We start from the raw sequence: 20,212 nt of genomic DNA on the forward strand, positions 1-20,212 counted from the left end.
CCCACCCAATACCAGCTTCCCTGTGCCCATGTGTCTGTCCTTTCTTCATTCCCCCATTGACCCAAGTCAGGGTTCTGGGACCTAAGCTGTGCAAGGACAAGGCAGTAATTGGTGGCTTTCATAGAGCATTTCAGACTTCTCTCAATCTCCCTCAAAACACCCAAGTCAGCTGGACTTTAGGGTGACTGGTGTGCATGCAGCACAGATAAAAAAAGAAAAAACTATTTATTAAGTATATATTATGAGGAATTGATAGTGAAAATCATTTTTATGTGATCACTATTTAAAATATTTTAGTGTGAATATAATGTAGAAAGCATATTAATAAGTAAGATCTCTTATTTAATCACTTTAGTAAATTGGCATTGGAAAGACTTTTGATTAATACATTGTAAAATAGTTACAAGGTAGGGTGTAATATTGCAATATGTCTATGCATGAAATCAGGCCAATTAGTATATCTATTATCTTAAATACATATTGATTCTTTCTGGTGATAACACTCCAGATCCTAGATTCTGGTTATTTTGAAACACATGATGTATTTTTAAAACTACAGGTAATAATTGGCTTGTTGCCCTGACAAAATATCAGGCCAAATGCAACTCAAGAAAGGAAGGGTTTATTTCCACCCACAGTTTGAAGCAGTATAGTGTGGGAGAACAGCTCCCACCTTTTGAATGTTCTTATGAAAGAGGGATAAGAAAATATTAGATAGAAAGAGAGCCCTAGTCGGTGAGAAGAAAGACAGAAACACAGGATAGCTTCAGGAGGGCCTGGATCACTACCCAATAGCCTTTTCCATTTATTCAAAAGGGCTTTTTATAACAATGCCAAGGGGTGGGGCAAAAGACCTCCCCCTTGCTAGACCAAAGCACATGGCACAGCCAAGTGTAGACCCTTCCAAATACCTGGTAACCAAGTTCTCACTAGGAAACCTCTGTGGGTTGCTGCAGTATAGTCCATCATTGTGGAGAAGGCATGGCAGTAGGAACAGAGACAGCTGGTCAACCTCTGTGGTGATATTTTGTTGTAATCTAATAAAACTTGCCTGAAGATCAGAAGACAGAGGCAGCTACAGAGTTAGCCACAGAGGTCAGGTAGTGGTGGCACATGCCTTTAATCTTAGCACTCTGGAGGCAGAGATCCGTCTGGATATCTGTGAGTTCAAAGCCACTCGGGACTACACAAGATTAATCCAGTTTGAAAGAGAAACAGCCGGGCAGTGGTGGAACACATCTTTAATTCCACCACTTGGTTTCACACACCTTTAATCCCAGCACTAAGAAGGCTGAGACAGGAAATGATATGGCTGGGCAGAGAAAGGAATATAAGGCGTGAGGAGACAGGAATTAGGCTCTTTCCAGCTGAGGACTCAGAGGCATTCCGTCTGAGGATTCGTGGAGACAGGATCTTTTCTTTTCGGCTGAGGAATTGGCAAGGTGAGAAGTGGCTGTGGTTTGTTTCCTCTGATCTTTCAGCATTTACTCCAATATCTGGCTCCAAGTTTTAATTAAAAGACCATTTAGGATTCGTGCAACAAACCTCCATACTTGCATTCAGGAGTTAGAGAAGGCGAGAGATGAATGCTGGTGTTTAGTTGGTCCTCTCTCTTCTTTATTCAGTCCAAGATACAAGTTCATGGGATGCTCTCATCTTCATTCAGAGTGGATATTCTCTCAGCTAAACTTCTCTAGAAACACCCTCACCCAAAGGTGTATCTCCTAGGTAGTTCTAAATCCAGTCAAGTTGACAATGAAGGTTATTTTTAACCTACTGTGAGATAGACCACAAGATGCTATTTTTCCTAACTATAATCTAGCACCTGTGGATCAATCTTTTTCATCCCTCCCTATCTCGACGTTCCCAGCCTCTGGAAACCAACATTCCACTCTCAACTTCTATGAAAAGTCATTTATTCATTATTTATTTATTTACTTACTTACTTATTTATTAATTATTTTTGGAGACAGGGTCTTACTATGTAGCTCTGGCTGTTCTGGAACTAACAATGTAGACCAAGCTGGCCTCAGACTCACAGAGATCCACCTGCCTCTGCTCCTGAGTGCTGGGATCGAAGAGTCTAGCACTATGCCCACCTTCGCTTGGTTTTCCATGCCTGGCTTATCTCACTTAACATTTCCATGCCCAATACCACCCATGCTGTCACCAGCAACAGGATTTTGCCATTTTCGTGGCTGAAGAACATTCCATTGTATTTATATACACTGCACTGTCTCTGTCCACTCAGCGGAAGCTGCATGCCTTCTGTTGATTTTGTACTTTGATTTTTCTAACACTCAGTAGACATGGGATGCTGGAGTCGCCTCAGCACACAGATCTTGGTTCCCGAGAATACGGACCCTATAGTGGGATTGCAGGATGACATGGATGTTCTGCTTTTAGCTTTCTGAGGAAACACATACTTTTAACTGTAATGTCCGTACTAATTTACATTCCACACATACTACGAAAGAGCTCCAGTTTCTCCACACTTTCACCAACATTTGGGATTCTTCATCTTTCTACAATAGCCATTCTAATAGATACGATGCTACCATTATAGGTTTGAATAGTGATTGCAGCTTTTGTCAACTTGACAAACTAGAGTCGCCTGAGGTGACGCCTCAACTGAGGAATTGCTTCTATTGGGTTAGCCTGTGGGCATGCCTGAGGAACATTTTCTTTATTGATGGTTTGTGTGGGAGGGCTCAGATTACTGTGGGTGGTGCTACCCCAGGATGGTAGTCCTGGATGGTATAAGAAAGCAGGCTGAGTAAGTCGTGAGGAGCAAGCCAGTAAACAGGTTTCCTCTATGACCTCCGCTTGAGTTCCTGCCCTGACTTCCTTTGATGATGGAGTGTGATCAGTGTCCATCAGTTTCCCTTTGGGCATCTGCATCGCTTTTATAACATTTGGGACATAGTGGCTGGCTTGGATATCATGCCTTCCCAGTTGTAGTCTCTATATCTTGACTGATAATATCACCCTGTGTTACACAACCTTGATATTGGAAACGGGCTCACACAGCTGAGCGCAGGATCACAGCCACAAGAAGCTGAAGTAGTCTTCCTCATGCAGACAAGAAAACAGTAGGTGCCCAAGCATCCTATACAGAAGTAGACATTCACAGAATACAGTAGGCACTGACTGTAATACGATGCAGAAGAAAACACTGGGAACCCCCTGTAACATGTTAAGAAGAAAACAGTAGGTGCTTTCTATAATCTCACCCAGAAGAAAACCATAGGCGCCTACCTTGCATTCACAGAAAAAACAGTGAAAGTGTCAGATCTTTCAACCACTGTGGGAGCCCACAGAGGTTTCCTGGTGAGATCTGAGCTTGCTTTACCCAGCAGGGGTATGGATATGCATAAGAGGATGGATTGATCACATGCATGGTTACCAGGTGTTTCGAAGGGTCTGCACTTGGCTAGGGGCGGTCTTTTGCTCCACCCCTTGGCATTCCTTTAAAAAGCCCTTTAGAAGAGACAGAAGGTGGATAAAGACCCAGGCCCTCTGGAGGCTATCCTGTGTTTTTGTCCCTCTCCCCTCTATATTTCTATCTAAATCTCTTATTCCTCACTCTGACAAAAAAAAAAAAAAAAGTGGGAGCGGGTCCCCCACAAACCACCACACTCGGATTCCTGTTTTCAGATATACTTCATATAGTACTAACCCAATAACTATGAGGTACTCACGAAAACACAAAGAAAACAGAAGGTGCCCACTGTCATGTGATACAGGAAAATTAGGCATCCTCTACAATGACTCAGAGAAAACAGAACAGCAGGCATTCACTATCACATGACAGAGGGAGGCACCCAGTAGTCAGTGTCCACTATCGCCTGACGCAGAAGTGCTGTGTCCAAGCCCTCAGCAGTTGCTCATAGCATTTTGTTACCACTGTTGCAGCCACTTACAACTTTCCTGTCCCCGCATGATGTATGTGCAGTAACTCAGGGACCGATGCTTCGCATGCTGAGAATGAAGTCAGGTTGGTAGTGAGTAACACCAGGTCGTGTTTAAGGCTAAGGAGGCCGAGTGACACCATTTTCCTTACGGCCCTTTAACACATGCACGTTGAGGTGACTTAAGTACCGTTCTTACCCGGTGGCTGTGCCGAATGGAAACGTGTGTCATTTGCGACAGTTCAGCCTCCTGTTGCTGATGACTCCCACGGTCAAGCACTATGTGCTTACACGGTAAAAGTGTCCGGTTTCTGAGTGCGCTGACTAAAAACCAGGACAAAACACCAAGGGAAGTAGAGAATGGAGTTGCTTACTGTTGGAAACACAACACTGTTCTGAAATGAGCCTGTGGCTGAAGTGAACAAAGCCAGACCACAGCGTTGTAAGCTAAAAAAAACGGTAGGGCAGTCAGCTGGGCCTTTGCCCTTCCCTTCTGTCCTTTCTAAAAAGACATCCATTTGGGTTTGTCAGGGTCTGAGTGCTGTGTTCTGGTGGCTTGGTATACTTCTTGAGTACCTTTTTAAAAAAACTGCCATTTTAAAAGCCAATCCCGCTATAAAAGAGCAAGAACAATTTTATGACCATTTAATGTGGATGTGTTTGTGAGCACATCTACATGGTGCCCTTGCATGCATGTATTATAGGGCTATCTATGTGCTATTCTGATCATCGGACTGCTTGGAGAGAGTCCAGAATTATGACCCAGCAGCTTCTCTGTGTTGAGGTAAATCAGATAGAGTGACTTGGGCAAAAATGAAGCAGAACTATCCCTAAAACTATTTGGTCATTGAAATGTGGTCATGAATTTGGGACAATGATGAAAATGGAGTCATATTATTCATTTTACTATGAGAAGGACTACTACATATATGTAGATGCACGTGCATATTTATAACCCAGTCATGTAAATCCATGCAGAGGTACATATTCATATTTCAGTCCTGTGTGGATGGAGCAATAGAGGTCAGAGAAAAGTGATATTTTTAGACAAGCTCAGACTAACTTCAAACTCACCATTCTCTTGCCCAGACCTGCCCGAGCTTTTATGCTCTGCTTCTGTGTATTTTCTGAGCTCTACCTTCCAATATATGCATTTTATTTCCAGCTTGTCCTAGTTTGCTTTCGTGGTGGTCTGAATGAGAATGGCCCCACAGGCTCATATAATTAATTGAATGCTTGCCAACAGTTGAACTGTTTAGGAAGGATTAGGAGGTGTGGCTTGTTGGAGGAGGTGTGTCACTGTGGGTGGGCTTTGAGGTTTCAAAAGCCCATGCCATTCCCAGTCTCTCTCTCTGCCCCGTGCTTGTGTCTCAAGATGTAAGCTCTCAGTTCCTGCCTCAGTGCATGGCTGCATGCCTACTGCCATGCTCCCAGCCATCATGGACTCTAATCCTCTGAAACTGTAAACCCCAAATGGACTCTTTCTCCTTTAAGTGGCCTCGGTCATGGTGTGTTATCACAGCAACAGAAAAAGTAGTAAGACATTTTTTTATTGCTGTGATACAACACGAAAAGTGTTTATTTGGCTGAGAGGTCCTAATCACAGTCCATCACTGAGGGAAGTCAGGGCAGGAACTCAAGGCAGGAACCTGGAGACAAGAAGGGAAACATGGAGGAGTGTTGGTTACTGGCTCACCCCCAGGCTCAGGTCCAGCCTATTTCTTCCCAGAGGTGGCCCATCCACAGTTAGCTAAACCCTCTCCCACATCAATCATTAGGCAAGAAAATTCCCCATAAACTTGCCTATAGGACAATCTGATGAGGCCTTTTCTCAACCGAGAGTACTTCTTCCCAGATGACCCTAGTTTGTTTCAAGTTGATTAAAACAAAACAAAAACCCTTATCACTACACAGCTATGTATACCCTGTCAGATGCGTGGGACTCAGTATACTCTGAAATTGTAAACTACACAACTCACTCTTTGAGTTCTCAGACAGAACTGAATTTGTAGATTTTCAAGATTGACTAGATTTTTTAACACACCCACCCCCCTTATGAAATCTTGGTGTTTTGTTTGTTTATTTGCTGTTTTGTTTGTTTGAAAGTCTGGCCACAGAACTGAGGCTGGCCTTGAACTCAAGTCCCTGCTGTCTGAAGTGTAATAGGACTGTAAGCAGGCACCCCCACACCTGGCTCCCTCTTAAAGTGAGATGCTATTAACTCCTTTTGAGCATGATTCATATGTTAGTCATCTTGGTGTGCCCAGCTCCTGGAAGTGTCTTGTCTAGAGCAGACATGTAAGCAAGGGCTGCTTGAAATACAGACTGTCATTGACCATCCTTTACTTAGTAAGACAGAATAGACAATTCATTCAACCATTTGCCGGTATAACAGGAATCAAAGGTGGACCAGAGTGATGGCTCAGTGCTTAAGAACATTTGTGGCTCTTCTAGAGATCTGGGTTCAATTCCCAGCATCCACATGGGGGCTCACCAGCATCTGTAACTCCAGTTCTAGAGGATCCAGCAACCTCTGGTCTCCATGGGCATTGAGTGTACATGGTGTGCAGACATGCATGCAGGCAAGACACTCATACATACAAAATAAAATAATTTCTTAAAAAAAGAGTCCACGAACATGTTAGATAGAATACTCATCTGTAAGACTGTTTTGCTTAAATAACAGAGAGCTATGGATTAAAAATATGGCAAATCTGATGTTTTTGTAAAAACACTAATGACTTATATCTAGTGAGTGAGCTATAAAAATATTGATATTTACATTTGAGCCATGCATTTAAAGTCAATAATAATTAGTCATAATACCAATATATTTAGAAGGATGGTTAACAGGGAACACAATTTTTAATGCTAACATAAATTATTTAAAACTAGTTTATAAAATGATTATTTTTTCAATATATATAAATTAGAGTGCAGAATTATTCCATGTCATTGAGTACAAGTCTGAAGTTCCAGAATATTCACTCTGTCCATTGCTGTTGTACAAGGTTATAAATAGATCACAGAATGCTCTGTGTTTTCAGGTCAGTACAATCTCTTGTCAGCATGAGCTCCACTTTGTATGACCTCAAAGCACTAGGGAATGGCTATCTTGCCCAGTGCTGATTAGAATAAATATCTGAAAGGCACTAGCTGAACTTCCGGGGTCCCTTTCCACAGGCATTTGGTGTCAGTACCAACAACAAAATCGGCTCTTTAGGAAGACTATATTGTACGCTACCTGGACATCAACTCACGCTTATCCGGAGAAAGGCCTTTTTAATACAATGCAGCTGATATCAGCAGGTAACAGTTCAGGCAGAAACATTAGAGAGGCATTCATCAAACATGAGAACAAGGCACAGTGGCTCATGCCTGTGCTCCCAGCACTCAGGAGACAGAAGTCAAAGGACTGCCGTGAATTTGAGACCAACCCAGGCCAGAGTGAGTTCTAGGCCAGCCTGGGCCACAGAGTGAGATCTTGTTTGTTTGTTTGTTTGTTTTTAAGTAAATAAGTAATACTGGTATAAATTGAACAGCAGGCGTGCTCAACAGCAAATGGAAACGGTTGAGGTAAACACAGCTCAAACGAGGGAGAATCAGGAAGCGGCCCCAAGCTCCTGACAGCACATGGGCTGGACTCAGGAAGTGGGCCTAGCCCCTCACTCATGGGAGAGATACAGTTGCCAAGGTGAGGGTGACCATAACCCAGGGACGGCTCGTGCCCAGCTTCCTCTTTCCAGGGAGAAGTGCCCGTGAGTGCAGGGAACCCATGGAGCCGCCTCACCACCTCTGCACACGCAAATGAGAAAATTCAGACCCCTCATGTTTCATTGTTCAATATCCAGTTTCAATTGAAACAAAATGCTCTGGGCGCTTGATCACATAATGTATTCAGCTGATTCAGCAAGTATTTACTGAGCTCATCCACTATGGCAGATGCTGTTCAGCTGCCGGGACACAACAAAGTGGCCAAACAGTTGGGGACCCGACCTGCTTGGGGCTCCTATGTGCTGACTGAAGCACATACAGAAAAACACCCGGATAAAGTCCACAGTGTCGCCTGCAGGGCTGAGTGTTATGGGGCGAACTTAAGCAGGAAGGAGCATAGCGCCATCTCAGCTGGGTGACGGAGCAGGGACCGCCGGGAGGTGCCAGGTGCCAGGAAGTTACTTGGGAGAACTGTATAGGGGACAGCAGCTGTCGGGCAGGAATCACACTTGGGGCACACACACATTCACACCTACAACCTGTGCGGCTGAAACTCAGGGCATGAGAGGATGCTGCTGAAAAGGAGTTATGTAAAATGAGGTGCCTGTGGATCTGTGGATATTGGGATCCTGGGTTCAAAGTAAGCCCAGGCTAGGAACGAAAGTGTGTGTGTGTGTGTGTGTGTGTGTGTGTGTGTGTGTGTGTGTGTGTGTGTAGTGTGTGCATGTATGCATGTATAAGCATGTGTGTGTATGGGATCCCTTCCCTTATACATGCATGCACATTAGTAAAAACGCTTCTGAAAGTGGAGTCCAAGGTCTGGGCCTCAATAAGGAGTCTGGGTGAAGTGGACAAAGAGAGAGCACAGAGTATCAGTTGCTGTGAGAAGAAAGCCAAGTGAGTTTCCAGAAGCCAAGTAGGAAAACATCAGGAAGGAAGTGATGATGATCCTGGGCCACCGGGCTGTATTTTGTTTAACAGAGAGGAAATCACCAGTGACAGGCCAAAGGAGTGATGGATTCTAGAGAGCATAGAAGACACAGACTTCAATGACACCAGGGCCAGTCACCTGGCTGCAGAGTAGACATACCCCTTAGGCCTGGCTGCTTATCAGGATGGCAATGGAACTCAGTCACATCCCTCTGAGGGCTGTAAGTCATGGCTTCCGCTGCCTAAGGCTGCTTCTCCAGCCTTGTACATCATACAGTCATGGGTAGTCTGTCCACACTTAAAATACTAGACAGTTTGAGTTTCCCAGCCCTTCATTTCTTTTTATTATATATATACATATGTATATATATATAAATCAGGCTTGGTGTCAGGTGCCAGTGCTCCAACATTTCATTTCTAAAGCATTCTAAAATCACTTTAACATAGAAACATATCTATTTTATCCATGGTCTGCAGAAGATTCTGGGTGAACTTGTCACCATTGTTGAAGATGAGGTCACAAAGAGTCAAATCCCTTCTTAATTAAGGGGCTCAGCAGTTCATAAAGTATAGAACACCTCACTCATGTCGCACCTCACTAGTGACTACATCGTCCTGTCCTACCTCAGTCAACATTGGTTGTTTTTTTAAATGTGTATATTCAGCATGGACCAGAGTTTATGTATGTATGCCATGTGTGTGCACCAGGTAGGTCCTCTGGAACTGGAGATATAGGCAACTGTGAGCCATACAGCGTGGGTTTGAGGAATCAAACCCAGGTCCTCAATAAGTGTTCTCAGCTGCTGATCCCCTCTCAGTTTTATATCACGAACTTTGTAGTATTTTATGGTAGATAGATTAATGACCTCCAGAGGTGTCTACACCTAACACTCCAAACATGGGAATTTCTCAACCTTCCGTGGGAAGGAAGAGGAGCTCGTCATGCGTGATAGTGCCGGCTCTTGAGGTGGAACCATGGTCCTGAGTTTTCTGGGGAGTCCAAAGCAAATAAGGTGGCGTGTAGGGGTTGGGCAGGGATGGCCAAGTCAGAGATGTGCAGATGGAAACAGCCTGGAGGCCAGAGCTTGGGGCAGATTCTCAGCTATATCCTCCAGAAGAATGCAGCCTGGCCACACTGAGTTTTGGTGCTGCGGGTGCGTTTTCTGAACTTCTGACTGCGAGAAACAGCATGTCTATATATAAGCCACTCAGCTTGGGATAGTTTGTTCTGTCAGGGTTGGGAATGAATGGCAGAGACTTTCTAACATAAGGAAGACTGAAGGAGATCTCAGAGCTGAGAGAATAACCCCTGTGAAGCCACTGACACTAGGTGTCCCACAGCACGCAGGGTCAGCCCTGAAGACTTGGAAGCTCTTTGTGATAGAAACACACTTTTACATTGTCACAATGTAGGGGAAGCGCCCGTCGCTAAACTGAAAATAGACAAAGAATTATCTGGGCAATGGTTCATCATCTGTATGGCTACCTCCAAATCACCCCTAAAAATGAATGTACACCCTATGCCTGAGGTATCTGAGAGGAGACCCTCTTGGATGCTGTGTGCATGTGCTGTTTCCAGTCAGAGTCCTGATCCTTTATGACTTCCACTGACAGGGAGGAACATTTCCTTTTATACTTGGTGCAAAAGTAAAATAAAGGATTTATTTGTAACCAGAACTCCTTTGTTCACAAAAACGATATTTGTAAACATTTACTTACACACATATTGTAATCTATCTTAAAGGAAGTCAGTAGTTGGATAAAGATGGGTGTAGTAGGCATCTTGTTTAAAAAATCCTCGATAATTCTGAATAATTTAGCTAAAGGAAGACATAATTTAACCACTCAGAGTCAAACTGAGTAATTAGGTTAAAAAATATATACCAGCTTGATTTTCTGCCTATTTGATAACTTGACTTAAAGATTGATTCTTCAATGTCAAATTCAGTTCTGCAGAATTCTGAAAGTCATAGGTGTGTGAATGTGTGTGTGTGTGTGTGTGTGTGTAATTATGTGTGTGCAATATTGATTAAAATCTGAAAATATGGTCATTAGATTTTAAGTGAATTGGTCACATCCAAATTATTTTAAATGACAAGTTAAATATCCTCCTGTGGTTGAAACAGTATGACATGTTCAAAAGTAATAGTATACCTATTTCTCTCTCTCTCTCTCTCTCTCTCTCTCTCTCTCTCTCTCTCTCTCTCTCTCTCTCTCTCTCTCTCGTTCTTCTTTTGAGATAGGGCTTTATGCAGTTGGTCTTGAGCTCACTATGTAACCAGGAATTCCTCTGAACTCTCCTCTCCCCCCTGGAGCATGTCATACTCAGCTTCTGATCTCTTTTTTAAAATTATTACTTCTAGAAATTTAGGCCTGGGGTAAATGTGTTTTCTAGACTCATAAATCAGTACTGACAACTAAGTTCTCTCTCCTCCCTCCGTCCCCTCTCTTGTCTCTCTGCCTCCTTTACTCCCCAAAGATGGTACGAGAACAGTACACCACAGTCACGGAGGGTACCCACATCGAGCGGCCTGAGAACCAGCATGTCTACAAGATCGGGATTTATGGCTGGAGGAAACGCTGCCTCTACCTCTTTGTTCTTCTCCTGCTCGCCACCCTGGTTGTGAATCTCGCTCTCACGATCTGGATTCTGAAAGTGATGTGGTTTTCTCCAGTGAGTATTGCCTTTTCCTGAGCATGCTCCAGATGTGCTGGATTACTGTCTTAATAGTGCGTGGATAGAGGTTTCCTGTCTTCATCAGGGTTTTCAGGAGATAATGGCATCATTCTCTGACTCATTGTAAACTATAGTGTGTTGATTTTTTTTTTTTTTTGGTCCTTATTGCATTGTATTTTTCATTAATCATTATCTCTATAGGGTAGAAAAATTCTAATCTTGAATTTGTGGTTGATTGTGTCAAGGTATCTTAATGGTCACTTGTAGAATATAGTCTATAGGACTATATAAATCAGTTTCCTAACGTTGTCAATCCTATATGTTTAGCATTTGTATACTTGCTCTCATCTAATTAAATTACTGGAATGAAATATCTAAGGCAGGTATATGTTTGCTTTTAAAGAAGAGAATTTTTGCATTTTATTTAGTTTTTTTTATTTATTTTTTCCTTTATTCTTGGTAATTTTATGCATGTGTACATTAAAATATGATCGTGTTTACCCCCATTTCCCCCTTCAATTTTCCCCATATCTCTCTTAACAGATCCAACTCCCAATTTTATGTCATTCTTTTTAATAACTAATTCCAATGAGTGCTGTGCGCATGTGCCAGGGTGTGGGGCTATCCACCAGAGCATGGGAAATCTAGCTACCAGCGGCCGCATCCTAAGAAGAGTGATTCTCTCTCCCTCTGCAGTTATCCACTGCCATAGCTCCCCAGTAAGGGCTGTGGCCCAGAGTTCATCTACCCATCCATGCCAGAATTTAGACTGGCTTGATCTTAGGCAGGCAACGACAGCTGCTGGGATGTCCTGAGTGCACCCACCACATCATGCCCCAAAGAACTTTCACGGTTCTCCCCCCCCCCAAACCCAGCTCTTACATTCTTCCTGCCACCCGTTCCCTGAAGGTCCCCAAGCCTTTTGGGGAGGGACTTTATAAAGATGGTCCATTTGGAGCTGATTGACTCCAATATAAAAAAAAAAGTGGTTTGTTTGGCTTACACGTTTGGAGGGTTAAGGACTCAGGTTCAGCTCTGATGGGGACCTCAAGGTGCCTGCTGGGAATGCAAGAATTCATGTGTCGGGAAGAATCACAGCAGCAGGGCAAAAGCCAGCCAGACCAAGTGGGACCCAGCTGGGGCATTTATCACCCCTCTCCTATGAGAGCTAACCAGGGCCTCCAGACAAATATTGCAGGTACAGGTTGCCATTGACCCAAGGGCCTTCCATGTGGACCCACCCCTTAAAAGTCCAAAAAGCTGCCACCCCAAGTGTTAAGCTGCCAACACAGGAGCCCTTGGAGCAGTGGTTCTCAACTTTCCTAATCCTGCGACCCTTTAATATAGTTTCTTATGTTGTGGCGACCCCCATCCATAAAACTACTTTTTTTTTTTGCTACTTCATAACTAATTTTTCTACTGTTATGAATCTTACTGTAAATATCTGATATTTCTGATGGTCTTAGGTGACCCTTGTGAAAGGGTTGTTCAAGCCCCAAGTGGTTGCAATCCACAGGTTGAGAACCACTTTCCTGGAGGGACACACTTAAACCACGCCCAAGCCAGAGCAATGCAACATTTGCATGTTTTAAACACTCTGATCTGATATGTGGGAAAACACTTCAATATTCACAACAGAGTTAGTAAATAAAATACCATTAGTCTTAAAGAATTTATTCTATCCTGAACATTTGCATATGTTAAAAAATAATTGCATGATGTTATTTGCCTTGATAGTTTATGTACACTTTGTTTATTTTGTGGTGCTGGGAATAGAACACAGGGCCTTTTGCATGTTGGGCAAGTGCTCTACTATTAAGCTATGTCCCAAGAAGTCCTTGTTTTGTGCATTTGGGGATGGGGTTCTAAAATTAATGTAGAATACATTAATTCGGCAAGAGAGATCCAATGAGATAAAAATACTATTGCCAGGAACTTCCCAGTTTAGTCGTTATGTTTTTCCCAGGCAGCTGAGGGTGTGATTTGTGCCCAGGCTCTTTCTAAGAATGATAGCTATAGTCTGAGGTTCAGTGTGAAATGCACTCAACGAACCCTGCATTTTCTGTGTCCTTATTTCTGGCCCGCCATGGTTCCCAATACCATTACTCTCGTCATATAATAAACATTTGTATTTCCACATATTCTGGTAAAATACTCATAAAATTAAAATTATAGCTTGAAAAACACTATTGAATAATTTAGTATAGAATACTATAAGTGTATTTACTATAAATATACTGTAAATTATTACTATAAATAATATGTAAGTAGAGGTTACAAATATGAATGTGTTTAACATTAGGCAATATAAAATATAATTTCTGGGTCAGAATTTATAATGATAATATTTCTGTAGCAGTATGATGGTACTGGTACCAATGCCCAGCATTTCTTAATGAAGATAGGACATTGGACATATATTAGTTTCTTTTCTGTTACTGGGATAAGACACCATGACCAAGGCGACTTATGGAAGAGTCGTAGCCACAGTCTAACTTCAGCTGGCCACGGAACACTGAAGGTTGCTTTAAATGCTACCGTACACAGCAAAGCCTACACCAGATGCACAATATCATGTCACAGTCATGCAGTTTATAGAATTCATTTGTACAGATTTCTAAGACAACGCAATCTCAGACAAAGAAGACAGCAGTGACTGCAGGTCCCCCTCATGCAAGGCACAGCCTACACTCTCAGCCACAGTTGATGCACGAGACGGTTTTCCTCCTTCAGGAATTTGTTACTGACAGTGTGTGCAGGCTCTCTAGTGCTGGTCTTACTGACAGTGTGTGTGCAGGCTCTTTAGCGATGATCTTACTGACAGTGTGTGTGCAGGCTCTCTAGTGCTGATCTTACTGACAGTGTGTGCAGGCTCTCTAGTGCTGGTCTTACTGACAGTGTGTGCAGGTTCTTTAGTGATGATCTTACTGACAGTGTGTGTGCAGGCTCTCTAGCGCTGATCTTAACAGAATGAGACATTCTACCATTCACATTTGTGACCTCAAAAGGCAAGAAATACAAGTCCTAATCCACAAAAGGTGATGGGCCCTAACCCAGAGGTGTTGAGTATCACCTGGCCTTTGTACCTGCAGTAGAGTAACATTCACCACACAGCTTGTATGGGTGTAAGCTTGAGGTCTTTCTTTGAAAACATCATAGCTTTGAGACTACAAATTGTTTTCTAATTTATGCTTTATTTTTTTCTGTTTTGAAAAATCTTAACATATAGTATTTCTGCTTTTAAATTTTATTTGGTTGTGGTAAGAAATATCAGATCTACTCATGAAATTTGTAGGTGCAAAATAGAGTATCATTAACAATAGATTCAGCACCTCTGTAGGCTTTATTCATGTTGCCAACCTGAAAATTTATGGAGATTTATTAATCAGTTCATTTCCAAGTCCTCAGCCCCTGTAAGGACAATTCCAATGCTGAATCTCTTGAGTGTGTCTGTACAGAGATCTCATTTATATGTGATGGTCATACCACATGTGTCCTTTTGTGTCTCCTGGATATATAGTTTGTTTCTACATCTTTGCCTCTCTGAGTGTTGCTAAAACTAACATGAGTGCACAAATAACACCCCACATCCTAAGTTCTATTCTTTTTTAAAAAATGACAACCTACCTGAAAAAGAAATCAGAAAACAATCTTATTTCCAGTAGCATCAGAAAGAATAAAATATCCAGTGAAAAACCAAGGAGGTAAAAACTTGTTCACCACAATTGTAAAACATCGATGAAAGAAAATTTAAAAGATACAAACAGATAGGAGGAAATCATAGATCACATTCACAACTTAAATGATTTAATACACATGGGGCCTGGAATGTTGGCGAGCACCTATAATCTGATCACCAGAAAGTGGAGGCAATGCAGGGAAACCCGAGCATCCCCATTCACAAGAATGAAAAGGAACCCATGCTTTACACCACACACACAGAAATCACCACACACACATTAAAGACTTAAGACTAAGGCTTGTAACTGTCAAACTCCTCAGTGTGTGTGTGGGGGGGGGGAATTAATAGGAAAGACTGATGGCTGCCTTAACAATGATTCCTTGTGTATGATCCTGAAAACATTTAAAAAAAAAAACTGCCGGGCGTTGGTGGCACACGCCTTTAAGCCCAGCACTCAGGAGGCAGAGCCAGGCGGATCTCTGAGTTCGAGGCCAGCCTGGGCTACCAAGTGAGCTCCAGGAAAGGTGCAAAGCTACACAGAGAAACCCTGTCTCGAAAAACCAAAAAAAAAAAAAAACAATAATAGACAAATAGAACTGTATCAATTTAAAAGCTTTTGCATAGTAAAGAGAAAGTCAACCGAGTAGCAAGACAACCCACAGACTGGAGAAAAATATTTACATCCATACATACGATAAAGATAAAGATAAATTCTAAAATATCTGAATGACTCTGGCAACTTGACAACAGAAGTATTAACAAACCAGTTTTGAGAATGGGCACAGGCCATGACAGATAATTCTCCAAAGAAGCTACAAATGGCTAGTAGTTTATATGAAAAGTTTCTCAATCACTAATTGACAGAAAAACACCAATTAAAACCACAGTAAGAGAACACTTCACATCTATCAGGGTGACTATTGTCCTGATACAAAACAAAGAACAATTTTGTCCAGATTTAAAAAAAAAAAAAGAACGAACTTTCTTTTGGCAAGAGTATGGAGAAATTGGAATCCTGAAACATGGTTGGTGGGTGTGTAAACTGGTGCAGGCACTCTGGCAAGCGTTTGACAGGCCATTAAGAGTTACAAACCTAACCACCACATGACCCAGCAGTCATGTGGTAGTTTGCTCAAGTGAATGGAAATTTACCCAAACGAATGGAAATTTCTTTTTATTATTATTATTATTTTATCCATACATAGGCCAATGTCCTTTCCTTATTAGGGTGATTGGTTCATTCCCAGCATCATTTGGGTAGGTACTCCCTCTACCCCTGCCCAGGAATTCTCTTTATTAAATTCTATTTCTTATCTTAACTTCCTTGTTTTCCTCACCTCTTGGTTTTGTTCTCTAGGAGTATATTCATGTTCCTTGAGTTGTTTGGGCATATTCATGATCATCCTCTTGAATTCTTTGTCTGGAAGTTCTTCCAGGTCATTCTCATTGGCTCTATTATTGTGGGATTAGTTATTTTTGAAGGAGACGCATGATCTTGGATTTTCATGGTTCCCTGTGCTGGGACTTGCACACCTGGAGTTGGTTGGGTAGAAGTGCGTGTGGAGAAAGAGGTGATGACAGTCTGGGGACCGCTTGCCTGTCAGAATCTGGAGCTAGGGGAACTACAAAAGTATGAGCCAGGGTCCCAGGACAGGAGGCTTCTTGTCCACACCAGAGACTAGGAGCTGGAAGGTGTCGGAAGTTTGGGCTGTGGCTGAAGGTCTGGAGAACCCCTGCCTGTGAGCACCAGGAGCTGTGGAGGCAGCAGGTTGAGCTGAGTGGTCAGGGTCTAGACACTATTGGTGAAATTATTAAGGCCACTCCACTTAGTTAAAAGGGAGGTTTATTTTGTGGGGCAACTTACAAGTGAAGGGATAGGTAACAGGGTCTGGGAAAGGTGTGGCGCAGTCCGGCGGTGTTCTCTGGAGAACTCTGCTCGGTCTAACTCTAGTATCCAGGCTCCAGGAACCAAGGGAGCCCATGCATCCTGATCTCGGGTCTTCAGGGTCCTCTCTTGGCCCCGCCTTGTAGGCATGACAGTTACCAAAGCCTCAATGGAGGTTGGAATTTCCAGGTCAAAGCTGGAATGGCTACCCACTACAAGGCACCACTTACTTAGCAGTGCTAGGAGCAAGGGAGGGGTGGAAATTTGGGGTTTGGGGACCCCTTACCTGTTGGTACCAGGAATGAGTAGACACCAAAAGTTTGGGCTTTAATATCCCTTCTTGAATTCATATGTGCCAAGGAAGTATTGTGACTTGTACAAGCTTTGGCTATAAAATGATAAATGATAGTGCATTCACCATTTGCAGAGAATTGTAGAAGCTTGATCATATACCAACCAGTGTAGAATTCTCCACCTAAATCCACCACAGTAACCTCTAGTGTAGAATTCCCCACCTAAACTCACTATAGTAGTCTATAACCCACATAGCTGTTAGTCAGAATACAAAGAAAAACATAAATTTCCAAATTAGTAAAGTGACTCTTTTTGATTTGATCAGTATAGTAGTGATTTGTTAATTATTCAGTTATCAACTTACTGTCTTTACCTCATGGTGATTTAAGACTCCATCAGAGGAAAAAGAGGGTAAGTTAATGAATAGTAATTAAGGGATGGCTGGGCCATAACTCAAAAGTAAAGCATTACCTGATGTGTTCAAAGGCCTGATTGATCCCCAGCAAAGCACACGCGCGCACGTGCGCGCGCACGCGCGCGCGCACACACACACACACACCACAGCTAGAGATCTTTTGAGGAAGGGGGTGCAGGTTAATAATCCTAGGGCTGCAAGCCTGGAGGGTCAAGAATTCAAGACAAGCCAGAGCTACAGAATGAGACTACTAAAGAAAAAAAAAAAAATCCATAGTACCAAGACAAAATCAAAGAGAAATCAAAAGGAAGTCTGTCTTAGTGAGGCTTTATTGCTGTGATAAAACACCATGACTGAAAGCAACTTGGGAAGAAAGGTTTTGATTCATCTTAAAACTCACAGGTCACACTCCATCACTGAGGGAAGTCAGGGCAGGAAGTCAAGGCAGGAACCAAGAGGCAGGAGCTGAGGCAGAGGCCACGGAGGAGGGCTGCCAACTGGCTTGCTCCCCATGGTTTCTTCAGTCTGTCTTCTTATACCAACCAGGGCCACCTTCCAGAGCTGGCACCGCCCACAATGGGTGGGACCTCCCATATCAATCACTGATTAAGAAAATGCCCCACAGGCTTGCCTACAGCCCAATCTTGTGGAGGTAGATTCTCAGTTGAGGCTTCCTCCTCTCAGACAACTCTAGCTTGTGTCAAGGTGATAAGAAACTAACCAGAATGAGGTCATAAATTGAAAACAGAATAATAAAGAGCAATGGAGGTTGAAAAAGACAAAAAGTCTAGGAGAGATGAACACAGTAGCAGTGAGAAGTGAATGGGATCTAGTGAGGACGAGCCAGTTTCTGCCTAGCTTCGATTATGAAGGACCCAAATCACAGCATCTAACACGTTCAATTCTTAGAATTAAAACTTCATGCTGGGCGGTGGTGGCGCACACCTTTAATCCCAGCACGCGGAAGGCAGAGGCAGGCAGATCTCTGTGAGTTCAAGGCCAGCCTGGGCTATGGAGTGTGAGTTCCAGGAAAAGTGCCAAAGCTATGCAGAGAAACCCTGTCTCGAAAAACAAAAACAAACAAACAAAAAACAAAGCAACAAAAAAAAAACAAAAAACAAAAAACTTCATATAAGACCAATGCACACAATTACTGTTGGCTGTAAATACTTGGGAAATTCTAACAACTAATGTTGTTGAGCATTGAGATTCTGGATATATTTATATATATATATATATATATATATATATATATATATATATATCATGGTAATTAATATAAAAGATAAACCAATTAGAAAAATGGGGATTAAAAAATAAATCAGTGTGTGCCCAGGGTTGCAGCTCAGTGGTACTGTGCTTGCCTAGCTGAGTTCAGCCCTCATGCCCATCCCCTCACTACAAACACACACACACACACACACACACACACACACACACACACTAGTGTAAGACAATGTCTTCTTACAGCAGAAACCTTTAAAATTTTATAATTATTGATATTTTCCCACACATGATTATTTTACAGCATTCAGTGACTATAACTATAGCAAAATAAGATTAATGATACTGCTAGCTATATTAACCTTGAAAATTAAATCCAGGGAGCAATTTTATTTGGGAAAGGGGTACAAGTAAAACAGAATTTATAATGGCAAGTGTGGTTAAGTTTATATTTCTATAAAATACTCTGTTGGCTAGTTGTGTTTGTTATTTATTGTTGTAATAGTTGGCACTACCCTTTCTAAGAGGCTGAGAACTCCATTCTTACATGGATTTGAAGCTAATTTCCATTAGTATGCAGAAGTTGAAGATCTGCTACCAAGGACCATGCAATTAAGAATTTATCATTGGGCAGTTGAGTGCAGAGTTTTTAGAGGCCTCTGTGGGCATTTCCTTAGATAAGTGTTTGTTGTTAAGTAGTTGGTGATTCTTCATTGGGTTTGAGGGAATGGAAATAGATAACAACTTGATGATTTTTATTTTAATCTGAGGTGCTATCACTTGGAAAGAATTAAAAAACTCAGAAAAGGATGTAGATATACAGTTGACCTTTGGCTCTTGATGAATGCATGGTGATCCTGGGAGGGCATCCAGATACTACATCTGAGCCAGGCATGGTGGTGCACATGCTTAATCCTAGAACCCAGCTGGGAGAGGCAGGAGGATGTGGAGCTCAAAGTAATCCTTGGGTGTATAGTGAGTTCAAGGACACCATCAACTACATAAGACTGTCTCAAAAAGCCGAAATGTCTGTGTTTGTCATGGGAGTCCAGCTCAGTGAAGAGCACGAATCCAACATGCATGAAACCTGAAGTCAATGCCCAGCACCCACACCCCCAATCACCTCTGTGTTTTTTTTCCCTAAAATCCCATGCACAACTTTCAAAATCTCCTTTAAATTAAAATCTTTTGCCTCAGTGCTACAATATCACGAACTGGTCTAAAGCAGTATCCTTTCCCACCCCTGGATAACTCAGATCCTATACCCCAACATGGATGCCATCATAAGTTCCCTGATGGACTTGGTTTTAATGATGCTATTTGCTGAGTCAAAGCAATTGAAATTATAAAGGAGCTCCATATTATTTCCTTCAAGACTTAGCTCATCTTCCTGAGCTTGAGACCCAGAATAAGCAAAACTGCTCCAGAAACCCAAGATGCATTTTTCACCCTAGATATTTCGATTGAGACCCATTCTCTT

The 20,212-nt window shown here is 42.3% G+C and overlaps 1 protein-coding gene across 2 annotated transcripts in view; it reads left to right on the plus strand.

Annotated features, from left to right (window-relative positions):
- Sgcg (sarcoglycan gamma) overlaps window positions 1-20,212 on the plus strand; it is a 68,994-nt gene that overhangs the window by 22,958 nt on the left and 25,824 nt on the right. For both annotated transcript variants that reach the window (XM_037208479.1, XM_028870353.2), the window contains exon 2: window positions 11,035-11,229. In XM_037208479.1, coding sequence (XP_037064374.1) covers window positions 11,035-11,229 — 195 coding nt within the window. The remainder of the gene's footprint in view (window positions 1-11,034; window positions 11,230-20,212) is intronic.

Source organism: Peromyscus leucopus, chromosome 9 (assembly GCF_004664715.2).
Source record: "Peromyscus leucopus breed LL Stock chromosome 9, UCI_PerLeu_2.1, whole genome shotgun sequence".
Lineage (NCBI taxonomy): Eukaryota > Metazoa > Chordata > Mammalia > Rodentia > Cricetidae > Peromyscus > Peromyscus leucopus.